At 41.5% G+C, this 12,627-nt stretch overlaps 1 protein-coding gene across 1 annotated transcript; it reads left to right on the top strand.

Moving 5' to 3' along the window:
* Window positions 1-1,195: 1,195 nt before the first annotated feature.
* Window positions 1,196-10,712, top strand: LOC117893672 (fatty acyl-CoA reductase wat). Its single transcript, XM_034800361.1, has 11 exons — window positions 1,196-1,255; window positions 1,313-1,728; window positions 1,898-2,026; window positions 3,610-3,729; window positions 5,488-5,586; window positions 6,287-6,443; window positions 7,437-7,626; window positions 8,141-8,284; window positions 8,771-8,890; window positions 10,054-10,317; window positions 10,542-10,712. The coding sequence occupies exons 1-11, from the start codon at window positions 1,231-1,233 to the stop codon at window positions 10,651-10,653; spliced, it is 1,776 nt and encodes a 591-aa protein (XP_034656252.1). The 5' UTR covers window positions 1,196-1,230; the 3' UTR covers window positions 10,654-10,712.
* Window positions 10,713-12,627: the final 1,915 nt, after the last annotated feature.

The raw sequence follows: 12,627 nt of genomic DNA, 5'->3' as shown, positions 1-12,627 counted from the left end.
AATCAATGTTATTTCGTAGATATATAATTTTAGAAATATTCGTAGACTTTAAAAGGAAAGCTTCTCTCCATAAAAGGAAATGTAAAGTAAAGATAAATATCTCCTAGTAATATCCACATAATTCCTTAATCATTTATGCCATAATCAAAAGATAAACATCTCAGCTTGAAACCCTTGCAATAAATCATACAAAAATGGCTCGCGTTTAGGACGCTATTCAACCTAAAGAGTTTCCATTGTTTTGGTATTGATTTACCCTTTAAATACTTTAAATTTCTATGCCATAAACCCCTTGGTGACCAGGCGACTACTCCGTACCCCGTACATTTATGGCCATTCAAACAAAGGCCAGACGCTGCTGCATATTGCCAACAACAAATAAATGGAAGGAAACAACAGCAACAACCACAACTATGTCACGCAATGAGGTATTGTCTATGTGTGTTTGTGTGTGTGTCCGCCTGCTGCTTGTGGCTCATTTTTCGCTGACAATCAAACAACATATGCTGTGCCACGAGAGGCAGCAGCAGCAGTGGCACGCGATGTACAAGAACCAACTGTGACACACACGAGGGGATGAGGCAGGATATAGTCACGCACTCAGCCCACAGATGCACCATCGCACATACAGTATACACACCCATACACATACACATACAGTCACGCCTCTGGTTAGAAGGACACGATGGTCAGGCACAGTGTGTCCTCTCGACCACGCCACATTGGCTGTGTTGATAATTGAATAATTAACATTGTTTAAAATGTCCCCCCGAACGAAAGGGACAGCACACGAAAAGCATAGAGATGGGCTGCTAGAAAGAGAAAGCAACAATAGCGTGAGGTTTTGGCCCCAGACATATCCGCTGAGCGTTGGCCGCTGGCTGGTGGTCAGGCGCAGGTCATCAGGTCAAATGCAACCACAATGTCAGCCCCACAAACACATTCAAAATAAAAATGAAATGAATGTCCTTCCACTGGGAGTGAGGATATATAGCATATAGAATAATTGGGTTAGACCGGGAGGAAGTGGTGGTGGGGGATGAGGTCTCTCTCTCTCTGTGTCATATAATTGGACATGTACGGTGGGAAAATCTTTCGTGATATATGAGTGCCGTTTATTGATTAAAAATATAGGAAAATCCCCGTGCGGGGGCTTTATTTTTGAAAATTTTTCAATGTGTTTCTTACCCTTGAAGTGAACGGATCAGATCATTCAGAGTCAACAGAAAAATGCACGAAACGAAGCCTAATAAAAGTGAGTAGACATGGAGTCCACTCGAATATCTCTGCAATCCTCTTTCTTCCCCTTCAGCTACCCGTAAGGCCTTCAGCTCTACCAGCTCTTCGAGACGGAGCAGCAATGAAGTTACTTCTGTCCACGAGGAACATCAGTCAGAGGAGGAGCAGCCAGAGGAAGAGCAGGACCATCAGTCAGAGGAAGAGCCACTCTTCGAGGAGGCAGCAGCAGGCACTGCCTCAAGTACCAGCACAAACAGTGCAGCAGCAGATGATGCCACAGAAAGTTATACGACTGGTGGCAGCCGCACACCCGTTACGGATTTCTATAGAGACGCCACCGTACTCATTACGGGCGGTACGGGTTTCGTTGGCAAAGTGTTAACAGAGAAATTGCTCCGTTCGTTTGGATTGCGTAAAATTTACATGCTGATACGCAGCAAGGACAACATGAGCGTACAGGAGCGTTTGCAGGGATTTTTCAATGAATCGGTAAGTGTCATCCTCACACGGATGCGGGACGGATGCCATGCCACGTCAATTCTGTGTGTGTGTGGGGAAGGGAGCAAGGAACAATGCAACGACGATGTTGATGTGCCGCACACCCCACCCATTGTCTCTTCTTTTCTCACTCTACCTGCTGCTGCTGCTGCTGCTGCAGATATTCAATAGAATGCGCGAGGAGTCACCGCATTTGTTGGCGAAGGTGCATCCGATACGCGCTGATTACAGTGCCATCGACCTGGACATTGATGCCGCCGACCGAGCAATGCTCTCGTCTGAGGTCCAGGTAAGAGTAACATTCTCTTCATCTCATCCCCTCCCTTTACATCTACTATCCCCACCCTCTCTCTCTCTCTCTCCGCTTCTACGGTTGTTGGCAATTCAATCAATGGACTTTTTGTATGGAGCAACTTTTTCATGGGCTTTTGTTGTGTTTGCCCATCTGGATGGGTGGGAAGGGGCTTTCGTTTCCACCCGATTCCTGTTTTGCCCATCCGCCACTCACTCACTCTGTTCTCTCCCCGGTTTGTGCATTACGTATACGTAAAACGTTGCATGCCAAAGGCAGGCGCAATGTTTACGACAACAGCAGGCAGGCAGCCAGTCAGTTTATTCCTTTCGTTTCTTTCGTTTTAAATACCCAGTACCAAGTGGGGTCTTTGCTGTTTTAGGGGCGATTGATGTAGGAGAGAATTTGCAGTGTCTTTGTGAGTCTTAAAACTCAAACAAACTCTTAGGCCTCACAGCACTAAGAGATCTCTAATAAAAATAAAACTCCATTTCAATAAAAACTAATTTCCTTTGACAGAAAAAGATCTGTGCATTGATCAGAGGATAAAAAGAGAAACATTTTCCCGCAGTTCCCTTTTCTTTAAAGGTATCTTTGAGTCGTTTTGTCGTTGCAATCCCTACAACTTGCTGTTTGTTTTTGTTGCTTCGTTGATCACAAGAGGCACACGATATATTTGTATATACAAACGTGTATATGTACATATATACATATATATATGTATATATTGGTACTTTTCAACAAAAATTGAAAACCCGCCGCCACACGTAAAACTGTGAAAATGTGTAGAGCAGAGTGAAGCTACAGTCCAGTACCCATACCTTCCCGCCCCCCATTGCTGTTGCTGTTGCTGTTTCTGCTGATGCTCCTACAGGACCTACTCTTGCTGTTCGGTTATAAAACACAATATATAAATAAATGAAAATTCCTGTGCATGCTTCAAGTGCTTGGCATGCGCGCGAGCCATTGTCCTGTCCTGTCCTGACTGCCTGGCGCATCCGCATCCGTTGGTCGTCCGTCGCTTCTTTTTTTTCTTCCTTTTTTGTTGTTGTGAAAACATTTTGCATACAAGTCACTCAGGACCGAGGCCTGGTCTGGCCTGGCATGGTCTGACTGGTCCTGCTTAGTCCGACGCTTGCACTGTTTTAAAACTAAAATTGCTTTGTTGTCGATGTTCGATGCACGCGTCGCACTGCAGTTCCCATTTTTCCTTCTTCTTTTTTCTCCTGTTCCTGCTGCTGGCTGCCACAATCCCAATCCCAGCTTCTGTGCCTGTCCCAGCTCTTCCCCTGCAACTGCATCTGCATCTGGTGGATGTTGTGTGTTGCTGACTTTGAGGTTATCACAAAACGCAAACCCCAACACTCCCCTCGCAGCCGCCAGGGCCCACTCGGCTGCTGCCTGCTTTGTATGCACATCTCTTGTGCATTTTGCATGAGCATTTTCTTTTGTTCTTCTGCTTTCCACACCGAATTTTCTTTCAATTTTTAATATGCATTACAATTCGTTGGGTCTTCTGGTTTATCTCTAACTCTCTTCCTTCCCCTCTATCTCTCCCTATATGTGTGTTTGGCGTGTAGATTGTCTTCAATGTAGTGGCATCGGTGAAATTCAATGAGAAGCTAAGCGATGCCATTGATATAAATGTCTTGGGCACCAAGAAAATACTCGATTTGGCCATGGAAATGAAGCAGTTGAAGGTAAGAATATTTCCAACTCAAAATAACTTAATTTATTACATCAACAATATTGGAACTAAAACATTGAACTAAACATTAACATTAAACGAAAGAAAATTATCAGAAAAACAGAAGAAATTTAAAATGCATATGACCAATTATTGTCACGGGGAAAGCACATTCTATACTTTCTTGGTTTCACATGGCTGCCCAACTTCACTGGCTGGGGAATTTTTGTATTCCACAGATAAATGGTTTTCCCCATGGGCGGCCTTGCTATTTCGTCTGAATGATCCTCCTCCATGCGGGGACTCACGCTAATCTCTGGGGTACCCTCGGGGCATTCTTTCTCAAACTTGCTAAGCGTCATCTTTTTTAAATTGTTCTAAGATGAGACTCGTTTAATTTATTTATAATAATTTTCCCATTCCGGGTTTTTCCTCGCTTACTTAAAACTGCTACGGCTCGATTAATTTTATTTTTATTTTTACTTCTGTTTAGCTTACACGTTCCTTGCCTTATTATTTTTGGCAACTACTTTCTGTCGACAACTTTAACAGATTTAGCTATGTATGTTGATACGATTTCAAACGTGCTGACAAGGCATTTGACACAAATTGCGTAGTTTTTCAGCTTTGAAATTTAAGTGAACTATTATTTTTTTATTATTATTATTATTATTATTAACTCTGTTATGCTCACACGTTCCTTGTGTTTTAATTTTTGGGAACTGTTTCTGTCAACAACTCTCGCAGATGTAGCTATGTTAATAGGATTTCAAAAGTGCTGAAAAGGCATTTGACACAAATTGCTTAGTTGAGTGAGACGCTTCTTACGCGTCAAAAATGTTTTACCCGGTACTCAGTAGTATAAATTTAATATCCGATTACCGGATATAATAACGTCAGGAGCACATTGTAAATCAAATTCAATACACACACTTTTGAAATTTTGGAAATAAAAACTGAAAGAAAACTATCAGCGAACAGAAGAAGTTATTGTCCCGGGGAAATTGTCCTGAGTCACAGGCTCAGAAATTGTGTTCAGCAGGTAAATAATACTCCCCACGGGCGTGCATGCATCATCTGTGCTATTTGAATTTATTTCGTCTAAATAGTTATCTTCTATGCGAGTGCTCATGCTAATCTGTGAGAAACTGTCGGGGTAAATTTCATCGGCTTGCTCACTCTTAAGATATGGAAATGGGCAACCGTAGGTGCCCTATGTCACGGGGCCTGGAATTTTGGTTTTTGGAAGACGCTCCTCGCATGAATCGTCTTTGATGTGATATTATTTTATAATTGATTTTATTATTTATATTATTATTACTTCTGTTATGTTTACACGTTCCTTGCGTTTTTATTTTAGGAACTATAAAGGAACGGAAAGCTAATAAAAGCTTCCTTCCACTGATTTTCTTTTAACATATTTGCATCCATTCCATAAATAAACCAAAAAAGAAAACATTAATATTCGTAACCAAAATGTACAATTTCCAATGTCTCGGATGAATATAAAAATAGTTGTACATATGCACATATGTACATATGTATGTATCTGTGTTTTAATATTTACTGACTTTCTCTCTCTCTCTCTCTTTATAACTTTTTTTCGTTGTTGCATATTTTGCGGGAATGCGCGGGCAAACAATTTCCAACACAATTCAATCAACATTCGGACATGTATTCGTTCGATTTCTGCCCCTTGTTGTCACGACGATCTCTGATGCCACCACCACCTACTCCTACGCCTCTGGGACACACACACACACACACACAGTCGTTTGTGCACATTTCGACACTGTACTGCAACTGCAATCGCAAATTTATCAACGAACAAGTGTACGAGAACGAAATTGGCTACGAAAAAATCATACAGGTACGTAATGTTCCCCATAAAAATATGTAGGACAAAAATATCGCCACAAAAATGTATGAGACAGAGCCACGATGAAGTTTAGATACACTTTGTTGCAGTTTTCGGATCACTTGGGTATCAAATTTAAGTGCAAGATTAATTGGACTTCAAGCAATAGATTGACTAAAATCGGGCAGAAATCTACCATATTCGTCTACATTTTATGGGTTCTATAATTCCAAACGTGTTTACAAGTGACTAGAAACAGTTCTAACTTATTTCGGCAAAAAATTAAAACGATTTTTTGTGGATAAATATTATTTCTCAACCTAATCTGCTTGCATGGAAAATTCGCATATAAAAAACAAATAAGCAACAACATTTTGTTGTTCGAACAAAAATAGACATTGGAATAAGTTTTTGCTCTAAAGATAACGCTCGTGAAATAAGATAATTTTTGTGTTCGTGTAAGAAAAAGGAGATCAGGTTAACTTGATATTTTGCTGACTTTTGTCCGCATTGGATAAATATGAATGTTGAGGATTATTTTTGCTTTGTTCAAACCCCTCAACCACAATCATAGTACCCATCCCCTGCAAAGGGTATAGGCACCACCACTTGTGAATTCATAGCATACAATTTTTTGATATGACAGTTATTTAAATTGGAAAATATATTCGCTTCTCCTTGCATTTTGTACAATTTTTGTTGTTGTTTGCAGATCTATCGCACTTTTGATGATGAAACGCTGGAGAAGATGCGCCATTGCCTCATTGGCCAAATGCCCAACACCTATACAATGACCAAGAAATGTGCAGAGAATCTGGTGAATCATCGGGCACTGCACATGCCAGCAGGTATCTTTCGACCGCCCATAGGTGAGTGCGGGGGTGGTGTCTAGGGGACCTAAAGGGGCTGGGAGCTGCCTGCTTGTCTGGTATATTTATTGCGGTTTCAGACTTGACTTAACAAACTAATTGTCAGATAATTAGCACAAATACCCCAGGGGCATGTGCAAGAGTGCCAACAAAACACAAACACATGGAAGTAGGAGGAGGTGAAAGTGCCTGCTGCCTGCCAGTAAATACTCCAGGGTCCGTCTCTCTCCTCTCCGCTCTCTCTCCTTTCAGGAAAAAAAGGAATATTTAAAATTTTGTGAAAAATGGCCAACAGCATTGTCTTCGTTTGGGAGTTTCGATGTGGGGGGCGAGAGGACTTTGGGTTTACCAGATAAATGCATGTGGAAAAAGTTTTTCTATCCTAAAACGCAACGTAACGGAACGAAACGAGGAAGAGGAGTCTGCCAATGCTCTCGAGGAACAAAGCACAAACAAATTTTCATTTATTTTAACACACAAAAATGCCAAAGCATCCTACAGCAGCATCAGTGGTAGGAGCAGGAGCTGCAGCAGCAGTCAGTATCCTAAGCTGCCTCCTGTGCCCAGTGGAAACTAGAAAAGGCAGTGGAAAAAATGGTCAAAATGTGGCAATAGCTGATAGAAGATGGAATGCTCTAACCATAAATGGAAATGGAAGATTTTACCCTAAATATAATGATTAATTTGTAGCTTAAAAATGTCCAGAATCATAACTCGATACAGTCTTAAAAGTTGTGAAAAATCAATATATGAACCTGCAATTGGAAGTCGGACATTGGCAAATGGAAAAGGAAATTCCATAAAGGGAATGGCAATGGGGATTGGTGTAAAAGGACTCCAGCCATACCGGTTTGAAACCATTATCGCTTTAACGTTGGCTAAAATCAACAACCAAAGTCCGGACTGCAACTCCGATTCCGTTTGCCACACACAAACAGAGCAGCTCCTTCTTCCCTTCGAACAAAGCAGCCATTAATTCTTATTTATTTGCAGTAATGTCAACGTACAAGGATCCATTTCCCGGCTGGACTGATAATTTGTACGGGCCATCAGGTTTATGCACTTGGTCTGCCCGGGGACTCGTCCGTTGCATTTACGGTACGGCCAAATGCAAGGCGAACATGGTGCCCGCCGATTATGTGGTGAATGCCATGATAGCAACCGCTTGGGATATAGCCAGAAGGTTAGTGCCACACATACACACACATACTAGCACTCACGGTGTTGCACGTAGGGCGGAAGCGGTGCCAAAGGATGTGTAAAAAGAGTTGTAAAAGAGTTCCCACCCGTAAGCTGATAGCATTCGGATGTTTGCGAAAAGCAAGTACAAAATGTAAAAAAGCAAAGAAGTTGGAAAATTTCGTAAATACCAAAGGCAGGGAAATTAAGGCGAGTATAAAGCTGTGGGCAGAACAGATACATTGAGAAAGTATTTGGCTGTGGGTGGGTGAATGGTATCGCGATGAAGATTGCGAGTGCCAGGCGCTTAACTGAAAGATTTACTTGTATTGGGAGTGGAGAGAGATGCTTAACAGCATACAAGTTAAGTGGTTAATGAATAAATTTAACAGCTGAGTGATTAAAGTAGTCAAAAGTTGCACTAGAAATTAGTTCTTGGCTTGATTTATATTTTATTACCACAAAAAATCCATTTACTTCTTCTATAATCTCCTGCCTTCTCATCGCTTCCTTGCCAGATTCAAGATACGTGCCACCGAAACGGATACCAAGTCTGAACTACCCGTCTACAACTACGTATCCGATGTGAACAACATTACCTGGGGCGAGTACATGCGACTGTCGCGCAAAGGCTTTCACGAGCCCTTCGACAAGGCGCTGTGGTGAGTATACAAAAAAAGAAAACCAAATTCTGCACCACGCTAAAAAAGCATTCCAACATTTATAAATGAAATATCCTTTATTGAATTCTCTTCCCACAAAAATGACAAAAAAACAAAACGAAACACGAAACGTTGGCCGCATTTTGTATGGCATGTCTAATCCAATGCTTAAATATTGTTGGATTTTTGGCCGTATCGGAATATTTATCTGTCGCTCCCTGCTAATACCTTGAAACAACCGAAACGGAAACGAAACTCTCTGCAACGAAATACACTTTCAAACAAAACACACAAAAAAAATACGATTTAAACAATGTAAAATATCCGGCGATGCGGTGCGATTGAATTTCCAAACTAAAACCAAATCGAACTGAAATGCCAAACGGTTGGGAGAATCCTCTACCCACATGCCACATCCTTTGTGTTTTCTGTATACTGCCCCTGCTGCATACGGGTATCCTTCGATCGACCGCATTATTGTCACAGGTGCTTCTCGTACGTTATAATACCATCGAAGCCTCTGCATTGTGCAATTGCATTTTTCTTGCACAATATCCCAGCTTATATTTTAGATTTAATTGCCATGGTCACCGGACAAAAGCGCATGTAAGTACACGCCCCGCAAACCCAAAGCCCACAGCCCCACGAACGTCCATTCCAGCTGCTCTCCATCCACATACCTATATACCTATCCCCTCTCCACAGCCACATCTACAGCCATATCATCCTCTGGCTCTTCTGTACTCCCCACATATACATTGAGAATATGTTCTCCAAGGTGGCAGTCATTGCCCTTGTCCCTCCCCTCCCTCTTGTTGCACGGGTGTCTCTCACTCCTTTGCTCTGTGTGGGTTTTGGGGGTTTTGCTACATTGAATGGATTTTAAATCGTACATGGAAAGGCAATTGAATGGTTTGGGCTGGTCAGGGTATCCAATGAGGGATATAGTCACTATGATAAGGGGTTTGTAAAGGCAATGAAAGGTGTAGCATATAAGAGGAGTGATGGTAAGAGTTGGGCAGTTTTAATAGATGAAAAGGAAGTGGTAGAGAGCAATATTTAGTGTAAATTTTGATAAGCAGCAGTCAGGGTAGTATATTTTATCGAGACAAACGTACCTTGAATGTTATAAATTAATTTTATGCACCATCAACGATCGACATTTTAAGATCTGTTTAAATTATATTTCTTCTTTTATCGGCCATGAAATCTCGTTTAATCGGAAGATCTAGAATAATTGAAAAATATATTTTATTATTGAAAGATTGAAAGATGCTCTAAAAGTCAGGTAATAATACTAATAAAGACTTAATATGTGCTTTAAAATTATAAAATACATTACAACAATGGTATTTTACATATAGCTCGTAAGTTTTGTTAACTATTACAATTTTGTATATTAAATTGAGCTTATATTCACGGTTTCCCAAAGCAAAAACCACATATTATTCGAAATGTTTTCCACTGTAATCATGAGAAAGCGCATCTGCCCTTCGCTGCTTTTCATTTTGCCCCTATTGAGATCCTCTACTTGTGCAAGCTCCTTATGTCCTGCAAGCGTCGGACAACAAAACGTATACGTAATATTTAACAAATTGCAATTAGAGAGCATTAGCCTGAGCATTTTCTCCATATATTTATGTAGCTGCAGAGAGCCAGTGTCAGAAATAGAATCAGTACCAGAGCCCCTTTCGTGAACTCTTGGGGCAATTAGCAAATGTTTTGACAGCAATCTCTGCCATTTCTCTCTCTCTTTTTCTTTGTCGTAGCTATGTGAAGGCATATAGGAAAATCTCTCGCATCATCGATATGATGGCTTGGTTCGGTCTGAAGGAGTGGAAATTCGCTCATCGGAATATTGACGAATTGAACGAGCTGTTGCCACGAGAAGAGCGCTCGGTGCTGCAGTTCAACATTGCAACGATTAATTGGAGCGAATATTTTCGCTCGTACCTCAGCGGCATCAGGCGCTACTTCTTTAAGGATAACGCTAACGATTATAAATTACAGCAGCGCAAAACTATTTATCGCAGGTGAGTCGCACGACTCTTTTCTCTCTCACACAGAGAACGAAAGCGAGCGAGAGCAACAGAGAGGGTGCCCGGGTTGGGTCCACTAAGTAGTTTTTAATTACACTTTTGTTTACTGCCTTTTTTGCATGCTCCTGCTGGTGCTGCTGCTTCTACTGCTGTTGCTGCTACTCCTCCAACTGCCTGCTGCTGCCACTTCTCATACAACTGGACTCTTCTCCCCCTAGGATGCTCTTCCTGCACACGCTGCTGAAGACAACATTTGGTCTTTCATTAATTATGTGCATGCTCAAGATTTATCTCAGGATTTTCAAAATTATGCCAAAGATTGCACTCTGAACACTCCGCGTTTCATTATAAATTATAATCAGAATGATACCAGCAGTTGCTTGCTCTTAATAAAAACGATTCTTAAAGCACAAACATCTCCATGCTCCATCTCTTGACTTCTTCTCTGGCATCATGGGGCCATGGGGAGTGGCATACAACTTTGGACAACCTTTTCTCTCTCATAATTTTTTTGTTGACAGACGTTTTAGGTTGAGAGCGACGGGGGGTTTGCTGCACAGGTAAGTAAATGTAACCTCTCCTGAAGTTTGTTGCTGCGGAGTGAGGGGGATTTTTCTTTTCTACATATATTTTGTTGTCACGCTGAGGTCTCGTGAAATATGATGCAATTTCTGGTGCGATAAAGTTGCAAGGACGCCACGATCTGGAAGCGCATCAAAATGTGTGAGCTCCAGAATGTGTTGACTTTGAGTGCGGGGAGGTGTGGGGGAAAGGACTTGCGTTAAAGGTTCTTGTGGCCCCAAAGTTTACGCTGTACACTCTACCCAAAGATTGGTGGGGATTTCTGGCACGTTTGGGCATTGAGAAATTGTTGGAGACTTAAATTAAATTTTATTCTTTAGATAATATTTTAAAGTTTCTGCGACTGGAAGCCAAAATATCAATATCTGAATGAACGGAAGGTCTGCTGTTCAGGGAAACAAAGCTCTGTTGATATTAAAATTATCCCTGATAAGCTTTCCAACATATAAAACGATCTTCATTGGATTTTTATGGTCCAACTAAAACTACTAAATTAAATATATAATTTTTAAATATTTTAAGTAAATTCTTGATCATATTATACGATCTTCAATGACTTATCCTCCAGGTTAGGGCATTCCCTCACCCACTAGTAAAATGTCTTCGTAAAACTCATCTCTCAAGTAGCTTCCACACGCGCGAGAAGCAAAGGAAGACAGAAGAAATATGGACCAAGAAGTGAGCGTAAACAACATGACAAATACAAACACAACCATTCTCTCTCTCTCTCTCTCTCTCTCTCTCTCTCTCTCTCACACACTCTCTTACATATGTAAGTGGATATATAACGTGTAACGGGCATACATATATAATTTTAGTTAAAAGTTTTATTTCTCGCATATTTCATATTCTTCTGCGTTGGGAAAACTTTTTTCCACCTCTCGCGCATTTCCTTGTTTCATATTTCATCCCAAGTAAAAACGGGACAGCAAAGGGACGTGTGACGAAGAAAGAGATAGCCAGAAAGGGCGCGGAAAGTAAAGGAGAAAGAGAGGGCGCAGCGTCGTGCATTCATTATTGTGTAATATTTTTATATTATTTTATTATAAATCAACAAAATGCACTCAACGCCGTCGCGGCCCACACACACAGAGAGAGGCAGCGAAAAAAGTTGCATCTACGCTGGGCAGAGAATGTGGAAGTGGCAGTGTGGCAGTGGCAACTTCTGCTGCTGACAGCAGAAACACATTAAACGTCATAAAATGCACAACGCAGCGAAAAGTGAAGGCCCCGCCGCTCCTTGGCCTTTATAATTTATTTTTGCTTGAATTAATGTGGAATACTTTTTACCACTTGGCTGCACAGTTTCGGCTACCGCTACCTGATAGCGCTTGTGCCGCTCATGGCAGGGCAAGTGGCTCCTCCAGGCATGCTGTTTTTCCGCTGATAAGGTAAGTACCTTCCTCGAAAAAGAGTGGCAAAAAAGGAGTACAAATCGAACCCGGGGAATCATCCACATTTCCCTATCCGTTCTAATGCCCTTTTTCTTTGAGCGTTTTGGCTATTTTTCTCATGAGTTTCCCCTCTGCTGCCCCCTTTGCTTTTGACAGCTTTTGTGCATAATTAGTCTGGTCATGGCAGCAGCTCTGACATGGCAGAAGCGTAGAAGATGCTTCCTTTGGAAGGATATGATGCAACGCAGTGAAGCTAAAAACTGGACCTTGTGCGGGAGGCGAGTGTGTGGGGGGGAAATGTGCAACATCATCAGCTGTCAAATGCCAG

This window comes from Drosophila subobscura, chromosome J (genome assembly GCF_008121235.1).
Source record: "Drosophila subobscura isolate 14011-0131.10 chromosome J, UCBerk_Dsub_1.0, whole genome shotgun sequence".
NCBI classification, from domain to species: domain Eukaryota; kingdom Metazoa; phylum Arthropoda; class Insecta; order Diptera; family Drosophilidae; genus Drosophila; species Drosophila subobscura.
Note: the sequence above shows the minus strand (reverse complement) of the source record. Positions and strands in the feature narration are given on the sequence as shown.